Raw genomic sequence first — 15,772 nt, 5'->3', positions numbered from 1 at the left:
ATCAATGACAGTGGGAGCTGGATTGCAGTGTTAGGCTGTGACTGAGTGTAGGCAGTTGAGAGATGCTCTCTGCCTTCTGCCCTGCCTATGGGACATCAGCTGCTTGTCTGCTGGCTGATGAGCTCAGGCAGGAGAAGGTGGGGATAAACTTCATATTGTTTCCTGGGAGCCCAAATCTACCACTGAGCTGTGTGCTGTGCTTAGCTCCCAGCTAGGCACCAAGACCCCTCAAGCCACAGCCATGTTCAGGCCCTTGACTGACTTTTATGATTTTGTTTAATCCCCCTTGGAACTTTTTGTGCTTTTGGGCCTGTTGAGCATCCTGTGCAGGGTGCCAGGTGGCAGAGCTGGGAGAATTTGTCTTATCTCCAGAGCAGGTCTGGTGGTGACAGGGAAAGTTTTGCCAAAGAATTGCTTTGCCAACTAACTGTGAACTTGGGTTAAATTGGCATCCAGCTACCTGCTGGGGGATGAGAAGGTAGCTTTTTCTGTAGGGATGGGTCAGAAAGGTACAAATGTCCTTGTGGACTCTGACAAGGGGTGCCAGCAACTGTGAGGTGTTCTTAGGATTTGTCTGTGGGTGCTGGTGGAGACCAGCCAGCCTGGGAAGAGTGAAACCTTCCTGTGACCATGGGTTGTACTCCAGCGTAAAAACACTCTGCTAGCTTGGGCCAAGGGTGCAGATGAATAGCAGCTCCTCCAGAGGTCATCAGGACCATCTTGGAGAGCAGACTGACCTGGAGTAGGCTCAGTACTCTCTGCAGGTCTCACCAAATTGATTTTGCTTGGGTTGACTTCAGCAGCACTCTGTAGAAGGGACAAAACCAGAGAACGATACCATGCAGTATAACTGCTGTGCATGGGACTGAAGGGAAGAGATGAAATGTAACAGCACTTTGGGTTTTTTGGTGTAAAATGGCACATTCTGCTATGAAATAGCAGTCCCCAAAGTAATCTGCTACTAATCTGCTTTTGTTTGTTTGTGGAAAAGATTTTGACTTCTCTCTAGATGTGTAGGGTTTGGATTACAGTAGGGATGGCTTTGTTAATCCCCTGTCTTACAGAACATGAGAGGGGAAGGTCTCTGGTGGTTATGTACCCAAAAGCAAATTTAATTTCTGATGCTCAGTTCAGAGTAAACAGCAAATTTTGCCATCTTTTTGCCTTAAATGTGTGTTTGCTTTTAAGTCTGCATTTCAGCCAAGTGTGCTAATTCAGAAGGGTCTTTCAGTTTTCCTGTGGCATCTAATGTTACTGCTCTTTGCAGCTGACTTTGGAGTGTCTGCCAAAAACATGAAAACCTTGCAGAAGCGAGACTCCTTCATTGGGACCCCGTACTGGTGTGTAACCTGCTTGCTAAGAAATCTCAGGGTCATGAGGAGCTCTGCTCTTCTGAAAATCAGGCTCCCTCAGGAATGGGAAGCTGACAGCCTTCGGGATGTGTTGGGCCCTAGTGCCTTACCTAGCATGGGTGGGAGGACTTTAACAACGAGCCGTGGCCAGTGCCCCATGTGCAGGGGTTTCCCTTGCTTGAAGGGAGCTCTGAGGAGACTCAGTGGTGCAGGAGCATTGCCTGGTGTCAGGGTGCCCTGAGCCAGTGGAGGGATCACCCTGCTCCAAGCTCGGAGGAGCAAGGGACACGTGTGCTTGCATGTGTGCTCTTCCCACTCCCCCCACCCTGGGGGATAGAGTGGGCTTTGAAGCAACTCCAAGCACATGGGAACAACTCCTCACTCCAGACACACAATCTCTAAATCACTCAACTTGCTGAAGGAACAGGATCGGCAAGGATTAATTTATTGTCTGAAGCAACATCTGTGCCAGATGTCAATGGCCTGGGGGTTTCCACAGCCTGCCTGGGCTGTCTTGGCTGGTCTGTGGAAGAGGGAGGGGGTTGGACCCCTCAGAAAAGATGCTGCTTCTCCTGAAACCTGGAGCTAGGAGGAAAGGATGGGGTTTATTCAATGCTGTGGATGATTTAAAGCATTTGATTGCTGCTGTGTGGGTCACGTTGTGTGGCAGTGGTGTCAGCCCTCCCCATCCCTACTCCTTGCTCTGCCCCTTGCAGGATGGCCCCAGAGGTGGTGATGTGTGAGACCATGAAGGACACTCCGTATGACTACAAGGCGGACATCTGGTCCCTGGGAATCACTCTGATTGAAATGGCCCAGATCGAGCCCCCCCATCATGAGCTCAACCCCATGAGAGTCCTGCTGAAGATCGCCAAGTCTGACCCCCCCACTCTCAGCTGCCCTTCCAAATGGTGAGGGGTTTGGGGCAGCAAAGGAAGTGCTTCCCAACTTACACTGTTCAAGAGAGAAAAATTAGTCTTTTCTAGCAATATTGTTGAATTGGAGAACCCAGTACAGGATTTCAGCTGTATTCAAGAGCCAGGTGTGTGCTGGAGACCCCAAGGGTACTACTGGCTGAGGGCAGGTTGCTCAGCTCTCCTGTGCTATGACTGTGCTGGCTGATAGGGTGCAGGCAGCACAGGGTGGGGAGACCTTGTGCCCACCCACAGCCCTGTTGAAGTCTGGGCAATCCTCTGGCTGTCTTTTAAAACATCCTGATTTGTATAAAAGGCAAATTTCCCTCTAAACCTGGAGCCAAGAGCTCCAGAATTTCTTTCCTGGAGTCTGGAAAGCCTCTTCTGCATTTAAAAAAAGTCCAATCAGTTGATTTTTTTTTTTTTATCAACTATTTTTTTTAATCATGATAAAACCTACTGCACAATAGCCAATAGCAAGTTGCTAGCAGAGTCCTGGAGCCACAAGCATTGTTAAAGTTGTTCAAGTAGTAGCCTGGAGTCTGCTGGTCAAACCCAGCAGGCAGGATTGGGAACACTTTCCCTGGAGCAGCTCAGAAGCCAGAACTGGATCAGGGACGTGCTCTGTATCTGAGCTGCACTTTGCAGGCTGAGGGTGCCCTCCTATGGGGTTCCTGGTCTTCACAGCCATCCTTTCACACCGTGACTGTGGGGGTGGGCATTGGAGAATCCTTGCCCACAAGCAGTTCCACCCATGGACTCCATTCAGAGGGTAACTGCTGTTGTCCTCTCCTACCTCTCTACCTTAGCCCTGGGTTCCAGTGGCTGGTGTTCAGTCTGTTGCCATCACAGATAAGGCAAAATCTGGTGTCTCACTTGGTCACACTGCTGATCCTCCTACAAATAAACAGAACTGAGCAGAGGGATTCTCGTGCTGGCAGTGAAACAGTGATTATGGCCAGCGGCAAACTGGGATGCAACCTGCAAAGGGATCAAGCAGACTTCTGTGGCGTCGGAGGCCTTTCCCCCTTCTGGGCTTCTCACCAACAACTGTTTTTTAAGGTCCCTGGAGTTCAGAGATTTCCTGAAAACAGCGCTGGACAAGAACCCAGAGACCCGTCCCAGTGCTGCCCAGCTGCTGGAGGTAGGGGTCAGCACCAGCTCTGGTCTGCATCTGCAGCTGGTGGCAGTGTCTGCCTGGGTCTGCGAGTGCCTGAGCCCACCGTGTCTGTACAGCCTGATTCCCCTTAAGTGAGGGCTGGAGAGGAAGTGTCGATGGCCCCTATACTGGGTTCAGATGATCTTCGTCTTGTTCAGGAAGTCCATAGTACCCTTCAGCTGCTACAATGCTCCCAAAAGGAACAGCAATGCTTTTCCCCTTGGAGCAAACCACAGAACCCTGATAGACACCAGCTGTAACAGAAATCACTCCCATTGTCTAAAAATGCCCACGTGGCAGTCAGCTTGGATTATACCTGGTTATCCCAGATTTAAATTCCACTCTCTTCCTCCTGTCCCTTTCCAAATTAACAGCAAAAGCCTGGAAAATGCTTTTCCCCACTGAGTGCAGACACTGGCACAGTGCAGTGCTGGCAGGCTGGCTGCATGCTGGCTGCACATTTCCTGTCCTGCGCTGGAGTCAGCGTCAGGAAGCTGTGACAGTCTCTGCAACCCCAGGGACTCCCCAGCCTTCAGCTGAAGCTCAGCACAAACACTCTTCTGTGTGTACTCAGAGAGAGATTCAAGCCCAGTTCCAATTAAACCTTTCCCCAGGGGCTGCTGGCACCCAGGGATCCTGCAGATTGGCTCTTGCCCTGCTCCTGGTGGCGCTCAGCTGGCTCAGACCTGCACCCTGGAGCTCAGCCTGCCAGTGGTGAGAAGGGACATCTCTGCAGCAAGAGGTCCTTGTTTAAATGCAGCTGGTGCTTTTGTCTGGGGAGTTTTGAAATACAGCAATTTTGCAGAGCACCACACTTCAAGCATCTGTGTGCAGAGTTCTCTGAACCTCAGCATCCTATTCTCTGTTGTTCTCCCTTATCCATGCAGCATGTATGTGTAAATTCATCTGGGGGCTTAAGCCTGGTGACATTGGCAAGAGCTGTGTCCCGAGGTCCTTGCCATAGCCATCCTTGTGCACTTGCTCAGCAGCAGGCTTGCAAGATCCATTTTTCTTTTTCCCCACCTCATGCATGTGCATTGTGCTTGGCTTTTCAGCATCCCTTTGTCAGCAAGGTGACCAGCAACAGGGCCCTGCGTGAGCTGGTGGCCGAGGCCAAGGCTGAGGTGATGGAGGAGATCGAGGACAGTCGGGATGAAGCAGAAGAAGATGACTCATCAGAGTCTGCCTCAGTGAGTGCTCCTGGCCCTGTGCTAGCAAGTTTGTGCAGCTAAACAACTTTTCTAGGCTCCAAAAAGCTGGTCCACAGCTATTCTGGGCCCCCTCAGGTGGAGGGGGAAGCAGTTGCTTGGCCAGGGAGTGGCCAATTTTCAGTGGCTGCCAACAGCATAGAGAAACAATGGTGCCAGCAGGTGGCCCAGCCACCCACTTGTGGGAGAAGCTTGCAAAAAAAGTGTTTAAAAAAAAAAAAAGTGGGAGGGAAAGTAGGCCCTGATACAGGAGAAGCTGGAGTGGAAGCAACACCAGCAGCACGTGGTGCAGAGGTGAGGCACCATCAGCCCTACAAGGGAGCTTGGCAAATCTGCCTTTCAGCTGGGCTCTTTGAAGGCTGCGTGGGCAGCTTTGCTGGGGAACATGCCTTGCCCTCCCTCATCTGTAGCAAAGGACAATGATTAATCCATGGTGGAGTTAGCCAAGTGAAAAGGTGTTTGATACACCAGCTCCTAGGCTGCCTTTTAAGAATGTGCAGGTTCTGGAGCTTTCCCACTGTGCTGTTTCCCTCCAGTGTCCATAGTCCTTGGGACCACAAACCTGGAAAAAAGAAGTATGTGAAGTATCCCAGGGCAGGTATCCTAAAAGGGAAGATTTCCTTCTAGTCCCTTTCATCTTTGAGTGACTTTGCTCTGAATCATGAGGACTTGCAGCTCTTGCAGTTGTTAAAGCAATGGTGCAACACTCGACACCTACCTTCCTTTCACTGTCTTTCCAGCCCCCTGGTAAGCACAAGCGGGACCCCTCTGAGGCAAGCCAGCTGAGTTTTGATGGGGAGAAGCCTCTGGACTCTTCCTTGCCCAAGGCAGTGAATGGGTCTGTGGGGACTGGCAAGGAGACCGCAGCTGGACAGAGCAATAAAGTCTCAGATGATGCGATAAACAGTGACAATGCCAAACCAGAGAGCAAGCACTCCACAAAAACCTTTGCCAGCTCAGCCACCCAGGGCAAGCCAGACCTCATCTCACAGCCTGGACAGCTGGGTGATGCAACAGAAGGGGACAAGCAGCCCAGGCCAGGCAGCAAAGAGCGGAAGAGCATCGGGGAACGACCAGAGAGCAGCCACCTGGAAAACTTCGTGGAGGACAAGCTTCCCAATGGGAGCTTGGATCCCTCAGCTTCATTCCCTGGCAGCCAGTCCAAAGAGGGCTCAGATTCTGGCAGCACCTCAGCCTCTGAAAGCATGGACCTCACCATCTCCCTGTCTGCTGACTTGTCCCTCAACAGAGAGAGTGGCTCCATCTCCCTGAAGGTGAGAGTGGTGGGCAGAGGGTGTGGAGAAGGAAGGGCAGCAGCCCCCTGTTAACAAGTGCTGAGGCTTGTTTCCCTTTTTAGCCAAGTCCCTGAAATTCAGACCCCTTCCTTGGGAAGCTGTGCCCTTGCACGCTTCAGCCCTAGCCCCTTAAACTTGTTCCTGAGTAAACAGCATGATAGGCTTTAGATGGACATGATCTCTATCCACAGGAGGAGAAAATGAGTTGTTCCTAGTCTGCTAAAGACCACCCAGGTGCCCCCTCCCCCAGTGCTATTTGGTGAGAAAACTGAAAAGGCTGGGTGCAGCATTTGCAATGTGGGCATCCAGGCTTGGAGTCTACAAATAGATACAGGACCAGCAAGGCAGGAGGAAGGCCATATCTAGGCAAAGCCTTCAACAGTTTGTTTTCCCCATCTCTGGGACACCTGTCCTAGAGCTGCACCATGGGCACATGGCATGCCCTCAAGTGAAGGAGAAGCTCTTGGTGGAGCTGCTGCAGGTACATGCGTCTTCTGTCCCAGAACACTGAAATTTACTGAAAGTGTGATGTTTTGTAGCTATTTTTGGATTCCTGAGAAGCATGAAGTAACCGTGCCACTCATCTGACTTGTCATACACAGTCAGAGCAAGGACCAAGTATGAAACTCAAAACGTGTTTTCCTAAACTTTATCTGTTGCCCATCACTCTGCGCCTGCTCTTTCCTAGAAAACCAGCCCCAGGAGAAAGCTTATTTGAGTTGGTGCCTCTCTGTTTTTCCAACCTGCCATAGATCTAGCCTGGTTTGTGTCAGCAGTGACATGCACAGAGACCTCCCAGGCTCCTTGGCTTTTACTAAAGCTTTCTGGAGGCTGGAAATGCTTGTGAGCCAGAGCTGGCCAGGTCAGCATGGCTCAGAGGAGGAGGCAAAGTAACTGGAATGATATTTGCTGAGTTTCAGAAAAAGAAATATGTGTAACTTGAGGGGGCAGAGTAATGTGTTACACAAGATCTTTATCCAGTTGCCTGCATGAGTGATAGCTTCCCTGCACAGAAACGTGCCCAAAACCCATTCTCAGCAAAATTTTCCTCCCCTTCTGTCTCCTTCTGTGAGCATGAGCCAGCATTCCCCACAGGAGCCCCCATTCAGCATGGATCTCTAGTGAGGGAAGTGTGATGTTCTTGCATAGCAATTCCCTCCTCCTCACTGCCTTTCCCCTGACACCTGGTCTCTCTGAGGCCAGCCAAAGGTGGATACGATGCCACAGGTGTAATTGCTCTCTCTAGCTGGTGCCCTGGAAGGGGAAAGGAGTTGTTTGCGGTTTAGAGGAATAGGTCTTAGAGAGATGGTGATGTTAGATCTCAGCTTGAATTCGCCCCACTAGAGATAATGCTCCAAACAAACTAAGTGGCATTTCTCTGAGCAAGACATTCAAGCAGAGAGCTGTTCTCCAGGAGTGATGCTGCTGGAGGGCCCTGAGAAAGATGCCTGTGGTTTGCACAGGGTACACGGGCACAGGGTAGCAGATTGCACTTCTCCCTTCTCACCCAGGCTCCTTGTCCAGCCTTAGCTTCATGGGATTAAACTCCCCTGTTTCTGCCCTTGCTCATGTTCCTGGTGCTGCTGGGTTTTGTGTGCAGCCTGCCAGGCAGGTTGCAGCAAGAGAAGGAGCAGCAAAGAGTTAAACCATTTCTGGTTGTAAACATTAACTATTATGTGCTTTTTATCACAGGCTAAACTGCAAAGTTAAGGTAACTCTTTCATTACTAGACCATTTCCAGTTGCTTATCTTTTTGGTGTTGATGGGTACAGGGGCTGGCACAGACATCTGTATGTTGGCATTTTCTCTTTTGGAAAATGCAGGAGTTTTAGCCAGCTGTTTTCGTTCAGTTTGGGGCAGGAAGAGCCTTCGTGACCTGAGCTCTCCAGGAGCTTGCTTTGGGCCTTGCAGGTTTGCATTAAGTGCTTCTGCCATTTTCTGTGCCTGTAATGGTCATCACTGTAAGAGCAAGAGGACATGAGTGGGAGCCTTTGCTCCTTACACCACTGTGCTTGCCCTCTAGGGCTGTATGATTCAAGTGTTGTTCATTAACTTATTTTTTTTTCTTCTCTTTGCCAAAGAAGTAGAGTCCCTGAATGCAGTCCTTCAGCCAGGCTTAGGCTGCTGACCCTGCTAGGGGGATGCTGACCTGCTGAGCCTTTGAGCCAGCTTGTTTCCGTGTGGCTCCATCTGCAGTCCCAGCCTGAAGCAGGAGCCTTGCCTGCCTTGCACCAGCAGGGATGTGTCTGTGGGTACCTGTGGGTCAGATGGTTCAGGAGCCTTAAATGGGACTATTCCAAGCTGCTTCCTGTGTGGATTCTTCAGACATTCAGGGTGTCCTAGCATCCCTCATCAGTCTTTGCTCTAGTTAGACGTAGCGAGGAAGGGTCTTCAGGTGGTGGGTTGGCTCTCCTCCAAGTCAGGTTTTTGCAGGGTGGCAATGCCACTGTACTCTGGCATGGCAGCAAGGCAGCTGGCTTGAGTGGCTCCAAATCTGCTGGTGATTTTTGCTCGGTCTGGTTTCCTTGCTTATGTTGCTCATTAGCAACAACATCAAAAATTGCTCTGAGGCTTCCAGCTGTAACACCCCATGCAACAAGCTAGGGAGCTGCTTCATGGCCTCCTCCTTTCTTGCCCTGCCCAACTCAGGATTCCCAGATGCACAAGAAGACGCTGAAGCGCACCCGCAAGTTTGTGGTGGATGGAGTAGAGGTCAGCGTCACCACCTCCAAGATCATCAGTGAGGATGAGAAGAAGGATGAAGAGATGAGATTTCTCAGGCAAGTGGCTCACTGGGATGGACAGAGGGCAAGTTGCCAGGGCAGGGCAGGATTTTCTCCTCCACAAGCAAATCCAGAGGTGACCTAAAGTCTTCTTCGTATCTGTCTTGGTCCCACTTGGACAGGACAACTATCCAGTGTGGGCATCACTTCCTTTAGCCTTTCCTTGGCTGGCAGAGGGTTTGCTGTACCCATGTAAGCTGAGTTCTGTTTGCATGCAGGGAATGAGGGATGCATCTCAGGGATAAGATGCAGCAAGGCTGTGATGAGGGAAGCTTGTGCTGGAGCCAGCTCTGTCCTCTGGGATGACTGATTGTGTCTCCAGGGCTGTAGATGTGCTGGCTCAATGAAAATACGCACAGAAATCTTCCTTTTGTTCTTGTATCTCCTCAGACTTCATTAACAGAAAGGCCAAGGGAATTGTGAAGTCCTTGAGCATCACTTAATATTCATGGGTGAACCCTCCCTGCTTAAGCCTTTATGACTCTTTTGTAGACCTTACAGCTTTCATATCTCCCTGACCCATTCTCAGGAAGAGAAAATGCTGCTTCTAGCTCCCTTACTATCAGTAGCAGCACTGAAATTAAAAGACACTTAAAATAATTAAAATATAAATTGTTTTGCTTGATGCCTGGGCTCATTTGTGCTGCTCTGAGGGGCCCACTGAGAATATAATGTCCCAAATACTGTGTGTCCCTGTGGCATACTCCTAAGCCCTAATATCAGGTATATACAGCTCATTAGCTACTCGTTTTTGTGTGAGAAGTGCACATAACCCAAATAAAACCTGGGGTGCATGCATACACATGTACAGCAAATTTCCAGACACAATTTCTTTTTCCCTGGTGCACTCTCAGCTGTGGTGGCTCCTTTTTAATTTTTAAGTAGTGCCTGCTCCATCTGCAAGGTGGGGGAAGAGAAATAGGGGCTTGGGTTAGGAAGCTTCAAGTCCCTTAACACCTCTTGGGAGAAGTGGTTAGTCCTCTGAAGCTATGCTCTCCTGGCATCTGGATTTGCACTTAAGGGGCTTGTTCCTGGCTTTTTGGAACATGCCCTGGTATTGATCTGAAGGCAAGATCAGAGGAGAGCACATCATATTGCAGCAGCTGATTTAAAGGGGCTTGAGTTTGTTTTGAAAGAAGAAACCATTCCGAAGCACTTTTCCCAGGAGGGCCCCCAGAGAGGGCTGTGCTTGATGTGTAAGGGCCAGTCCACAGCAGGCAAGGGCATGGTGGGGTCCTGCATGGGGAAGCTTCTGCTGCTCTTCCCCTTGCATGGTACATCAGCGATTGCCACGTTCATGGCTGATGGAGCTGGCAATCAAACAGGCTCAAATGCAACCATCTGAGCAGGCTGCCTTTTACTTGATGTGAAGCTGGTTGAGGGGAGTGATGTAGTGTCATGGTAGACAGGTCAGAATTTAGGAAAATTGCCCTTTCTGCCAACCAGGCATGGGCAAGAACATGTGAAGAGCACAGGGGCCAAGCCAGAGCAGCACTAGCTTGGCCTGAGCTGTGTTGTGAGTACCAGTGTGCACTGACCCAGGTGGCAGAATGGGTGCTGGCTGGGGGAGCAGTCCCTGCAGAATCCCCTTAGGGGCTTTGACAGGACTTGTCTGAGAAGCTGTGAATGCTAACAGACCTTACCTGTGAAAAATGATGGTTTTCCAACTGTTACCATAATTAATATCCTGCTTCCTTGCAGTGCTCTGGTGGCTGAGCCCAGGAGCACATCCGTCAGTTGGCATTTACCTCCTGCCTGTGCTCACAGCAAGTGGCAGGGCACCACAGGAGGGCAGCTCTCATTCCCTCCTGAAGTGCTCTGGTTATTGATTCTGCCATCTCTGCTCAGGCACCTGCCTCTGAACTTGTCTCACTCTGTACTTTTCTCCCCTCCATTTTAACCCTCTGCAGGCGCCAGGAGCTGCGGGAGCTGCGTCTCCTTCAGAAGGAGGAGCACCGAAACCAGGCCCAGCTCAACAGCAAACACCAGCTGCAGCTGGAGCAGATGCTGCGGCGCTTCGAGCAAGAAATGGCAGTACGTGGGGAGGGCAAGCTCCTGGGCATCATCTCGGGATGCCCTGCAAACCCTCCTGCAGGCTGATGCTCTCTGGGTTGCAGGAGTGCTGGGACATCACGGCCGGGGGACCTGGGCTGCCGAGCACCCCCTTGGGGATGGGAAGCATGGGACGGCTACAAGGATGATTAAGGGAGTCTACCATCTGTCCTGGGAGGAAAGGCTGAGAGAAAACTGTCTCAGAAGGCTGAGACAGGATCCTATTCATGTTTACAATTATCTGAAGGGTGGGTGTCAAAAAGAAGGGGCCAATCTCTTTTCAGTGGTGCCTTGTGATAGGATGAAGGGCACCCAACACAAACTGGAACACAGGAACTTCTATCTTGACACGAGCTTTCTTTCCTGTGAGCTTGCTGGAGCCTTGGAGCAGGCTGCCCAGAGAGGTTGTGGAGTCTCCTTCTCTGGAGGCTTTCAAAACCTGCCTAGGCATGTTCTTGTGTGGTCTGCCTTAGGTGATTCCCCTGCTTTGGCAGCGGGGGTGGACCCAATGATCTCTGGAGGTCACATCCAACCTCTACCATTCTATGATGTGTTTGTGGGGGACAGAGGCTTTTATGGGCACTAAGCAGACTGCACCCTGGGAAGCACTGGCTGCCACTACCCAGCAGGTTGTAGCAAAGGAAGGGTTGTTCTGGGCTTTCCCTCTTCAGCCATCTTTTGTTTGTGTATTTATTCACAGCTGCTGTGAGAAACAGTTCACAGTGCTGTTGTACTTCACAAAAAATCCTCTTTAAATAGGAAAGCAATGTGGCCAGTGTGTGACAGCAGGAAATCTGGCAAGTCTTTGAGTGCAAACTGAATAAAGATAAACTGGGCTTACATACTTAGTCCCTCCATGGGCAGCTTCTATTGAAGTAAAGTAATTTTGTAGATAAATCCCTTTAAAGCTTTCATGAGCCATCTTATAAATACTGCTTTATTAATTCACCTAGCATGTGTGCCTGGCAGCCTCATCCCCTTCCTTGCAGCAGGCAGGGAGCTATGGTTCCTGCCTGGGCTCTGTTGTGTTTCTACAGTCTGTGTCTGTCAATTTCTGTCTTCACAAGTCACTTCTCATTTATGAGACCTCTTCACTGTAGAGTGTGACCTGCAAAAACCCCAAACCTGCTTCCTTTGCCCTTTCCCTGGGGCAGTCTGCAACCAATGTGGCTGACACCTGGGTGCTCCATCCCTGCAGCTCACAAGGAGGGGGAGGTTTGCCACAAGGACACTGTGTCTGTGGAGCTTTCTCTCAGGCTTGAACTTCACTATCTGCTAATACTTGCCCAGAACTATGGGTTCCAGTGGGATGGTGCAGATCAGGATGTAAGGGGGAGAAAAGCTTGAAGTGCATTGAAGTTCAAGAATGCCTGTTGCTCATACTAGAGCTGACTCTGCCCTGTGTGTGCCTTGTGTGTTTCTTGGAAATTTCTCTCCTCTGCGTGTTTTAAAGAGGCTCAGTCCATGCAGGGACAACCATCTACTTATTTTTCTTACCTTTTTCTTTTCTTTCTTTTTTTTTTCCCTTTCTCTTCTTTTGTAAAAACCTTTGGAGGGAAATGAAGCAGAGAGGAGGCTGAGGTTGACCTCTGTTCCCTTTTTGTACAGACAAAAAAGAAGTTCTATGACACTGAACTGGAAAACCTGGAACGGCAGCAGAAGCAGCAGATTGAGAAGATGGAACAAGATCACGCCCTGCGCCGGCGGGAGGAGGCCAAGCGCATCCGCCTGGAGCAGGAGCGGGACCACGCCAAATTCCTGGAGCAGCTGAAGCAGATGAAGAAGGAGGTAAAGATGGGGATAGGATGGAGGAAAACTGGTTCTCTGCATCTGTTTCTTCCAGGAGAGATTCAGCATTTCTCCATAGCAGAACTCAAGAGGGAAGCAGTTGATGTTTTAGCAGGAAGCTTTTGCTTTCCTTTAGTGTATTTGGGTGCCTCCTGGGGTCCAGCTCTGCTGCAGCATTTCATGGGGTTGTTCTTGGTCTGAAGTTGCCTGCTGATAAATCTCATTTCACTTCCAAAAGGTGAAGAATGAAGTCGAGAAGCTGCCACGGCAGCAGCGCAAAGGGAACATGAAGGCGAAGATGGATGACTTCGCCCAGAAAAAACAAACCATGGTAAGGCTGGGAGAAGATTGCCACAGCTCCCAGACTGAGAAGTGTGTAGTAGGCAAAAGCATCCTTCCTTTTCGAGGGACTGGTAGCTACTCAAGCACCAGCAGATGCTTTTCAGGTTGAAGCAGAAGGAGGGTTCATGGTGGTATCGCTGTTTCCTTCCAGGAACAGGAGTTTTTGGCCAAGCAGAAGGAGGACCTGGAGCTGGCCATGAAGAATATAACTGCCCAGAACAAAAAAGAAATCTGTGACAAGGAACGCGAGTGCCTGAACAAAAAACAGCAGCTCATGAGAGGTGGGTGGCAAAGGCTACAAAGGAGGAAAGCAAACCCTGCAGCAAAGGGTTTATCCAACGCTGGCTCTTCCCACACAACAGATGCTGTGGCAGAGTTGCAAGCTGGCAGGATAGAATTTAGAAAAAATAGCCTTGCTAGATCCTGTCTAAATGTTTAGCAATAATAATACTTAGCACTTTAATCTTCAAAGGGCTTGACAAATACAAACCAGTTAGGGTTCATGAGTGCAAGACATAATTCTCTAATATGGTTTGCAACCAATTGCTCTTGGAAAACAGGAGGTGAATGATCGAACACCTTACATTACACATCTGCTGCACTGCTCCTGCAGTGTGGCCAAGTGAGGGGATCGAGGTGGATTGTCTCTTGACCTATCTTTCTTTCTCAGACCGGGAGGCATGCATCTGGGATCTTGAAGAGCATCAGCAACAGGAGAAACACCAGCTCATCAAGCAGCAGCTAAAGGACCAGTACTTCCTCCAGAGGCATGAGTTGCTCCGGAAGCACGAGAAGGTGAAGCTTTATCAGCAGGGTGAAGGGAATTTTCCTTTGCAGGCTTTAGGTGGGTTAGGAGTGAAGGCACTTGGTCATTATTAGTGAAAAGGGACCAGAATAATGCTCATGTCAGCCTACTTGGGGCATGCATTTTGTGCTGTTTGCATTTGACATAGAAGAAGCAGTTGTGAAATTTGGGGACTTTTTTAGAAATCTATCCCTCTCCAGTACATGGGATAGTGGATTCCCAGAGCAACAAATGAAGGCTGGCCTATCTCAAAATCTTTTCTGCTTCCTACTAGAATCACAGAATTGTCAGGGCTGGAAGGAACCTCAAGGATCATCTAGTTCCAACCCCTTGCGAAGGGCAGGGACACCTCACACTAGATTAGGTGGAAAGTGCCTTCACAACATGTTCAGTTTCACAGCTGCTGTCAGCTCTTGTCCCTGGGAGCTGTCCATCACCAGCCATCTCCATGCAACTCTCCAACTCTTTTGGTCTCAGCATGTTCTTGCTGGCCCAAGGTGTCCCTCCTCCTCTGACACCTGTCCCTCTGCCTTTGCAGGAGAGGGAGCAAATGCAGCGGTACAACCAGCGCATGCTGGAGCAGCTGAGGGTTCGGCAGCAGCAGGAGCGAGCTCGGCTGCCCAAAATCCAGCGGAGCGAAGGCAAGACACGCATGGCCATGTACAAGAAGAGCCTCCACATCCACTCCAGCGGGAGCCCGGCCGAGCAGCGCGAGAAGATAAAACAGGTCTTGCACCAGGGCTGATGCTGGGCTTGCTTGAGGGGGAATTACTTTGCTGGCCTACCAGACATAAGGGAAGTCAGAAAAAGGCAACTGTTCCCAAGTTTCTAAGCCGTAACAGAGGTCTTTGTCTTTTGTGGCATCAGGAGCTGCTTCCATTGGGACTAGTGTTGGGAAGCATCCTTGGGGCTTCTCTTTGTTTCTGTCCTATATAACAGTGCAAGCTGGCCAGTCTCTTAACCAGCTTCAGAGACCAGAGCAATGCTGCCTACACGGGCACTTGCTTTTCTCTCTTCCAGTTTGCACAGCAGGAAGAGAAGAGGCAAAAAGCAGAACGGCTGCACCAGCAGCAGAAGCATGAGACGCAGATGAAGGACATGCAGGCCCAGTGTGAGAGCAACACAAATGAGCTCCAGCAGCTGCAGGTACCCCTCCTTGTGGCTCAGTCTCTCATAGCTGCCTGTGTGCTGTTTCTGCTCCAGCACAGGGAGCATGTTTGTAAGAAGTGGCTGCAGGGGACTGTCAGTGAACTAAACCTGATGTCCCCTTGCTGTGCCTTGAGAGGTTTCTATGGCCATGTCTAAACATGCCTTGGAGCTTACGCTCCATCAGCTCATGCAAGTCCTGTTTGACCACTGGATTTACAGTTCCAGCTGCTTAACGAGTGTCCTGTTTTGTGATTTGTGTATAGAATGAAAAGTGTCACCTCTTGATTGAGCATGAGACCCAGAAGCTTAAGTCCTTGGATGAGAATCACAACCAGCACATGAAGGAGTGGCGAGACAAGCTGAGGCCACGGAAGAAGGTAGTGCCTCCTTGGTGTGTGCAGGGTGTCCTGCTTGGCTGGTTGGAGGACAATCTGGCTTGACTGCAATCTCAAACGCAACTCTTGTCTGTCTTCCCTTCTACTTAAGGCCCTGGAGGATGAGCTGAACCAGAAGAAGCGTGAGCAGGAGATGTTCTTCAAGCTGAGTGAGGAGGCAGATGGACAGATGCCAGCATCCCCCACTAAACACGCCAAGTTTGTTCCGTTCAGCTCTGCAGAGAGTTTGTAACACCCTGCAGCTGGCAGGCCACCAGCTGGTACTTGCTGTGTCCTCCTGGGCTGCAAGTGGGACTTGGTAGATCCTCTTGGCAGCCTCTTACAACAGCACCCTCCTGTCCCCTCGCTCTGTCTGGGATAAGCAGGACCTCTGTCCTGCACTGGGGGACACTGGTCAGAAGTTTTGGTGGCTTTTCCAGGAGCTGGCCTGCTCAGCACAGCTCCAGGCTGGGAAGCCAGGCAGGACCCTTTCTGCCTTAGTACTTGCACTGTTAGCTGATCACATCACCTCTCATGTGGGCCTGGTGCTC

At 50.3% G+C, this 15,772-nt stretch overlaps 1 protein-coding gene across 1 annotated transcript in view; it reads left to right on the top strand.

The window, feature by feature from the left end:
* STK10 (serine/threonine kinase 10) overlaps positions 1 to 15,474 on the top strand; it is a 46,840-nt gene extending 31,366 nt beyond the window's left edge. The window contains exons 5-19 of the mRNA XM_054389118.1: positions 1,268 to 1,340; positions 2,069 to 2,263; positions 3,329 to 3,410; positions 4,481 to 4,615; positions 5,374 to 5,907; positions 8,578 to 8,708; positions 10,622 to 10,745; positions 12,372 to 12,551; positions 12,790 to 12,882; positions 13,045 to 13,174; positions 13,564 to 13,688; positions 14,237 to 14,425; positions 14,719 to 14,844; positions 15,111 to 15,224; positions 15,334 to 15,474. Of these exons, the coding sequence (XP_054245093.1) occupies positions 1,268 to 1,340; positions 2,069 to 2,263; positions 3,329 to 3,410; positions 4,481 to 4,615; positions 5,374 to 5,907; positions 8,578 to 8,708; positions 10,622 to 10,745; positions 12,372 to 12,551; positions 12,790 to 12,882; positions 13,045 to 13,174; positions 13,564 to 13,688; positions 14,237 to 14,425; positions 14,719 to 14,844; positions 15,111 to 15,224; positions 15,334 to 15,474 (2,372 nt within the window). The remainder of the gene's footprint in view (positions 1 to 1,267; positions 1,341 to 2,068; positions 2,264 to 3,328; positions 3,411 to 4,480; positions 4,616 to 5,373; positions 5,908 to 8,577; positions 8,709 to 10,621; positions 10,746 to 12,371; positions 12,552 to 12,789; positions 12,883 to 13,044; positions 13,175 to 13,563; positions 13,689 to 14,236; positions 14,426 to 14,718; positions 14,845 to 15,110; positions 15,225 to 15,333) is intronic.
* Positions 15,475 to 15,772: the final 298 nt, after the last annotated feature.

The sequence above is a fragment of the Indicator indicator genome, chromosome 18 (assembly GCF_027791375.1).
Source record: "Indicator indicator isolate 239-I01 chromosome 18, UM_Iind_1.1, whole genome shotgun sequence".
NCBI lineage: Eukaryota > Metazoa > Chordata > Aves > Piciformes > Indicatoridae > Indicator > Indicator indicator.
This window is presented reverse-complemented; position numbering and strand designations above follow the sequence as displayed.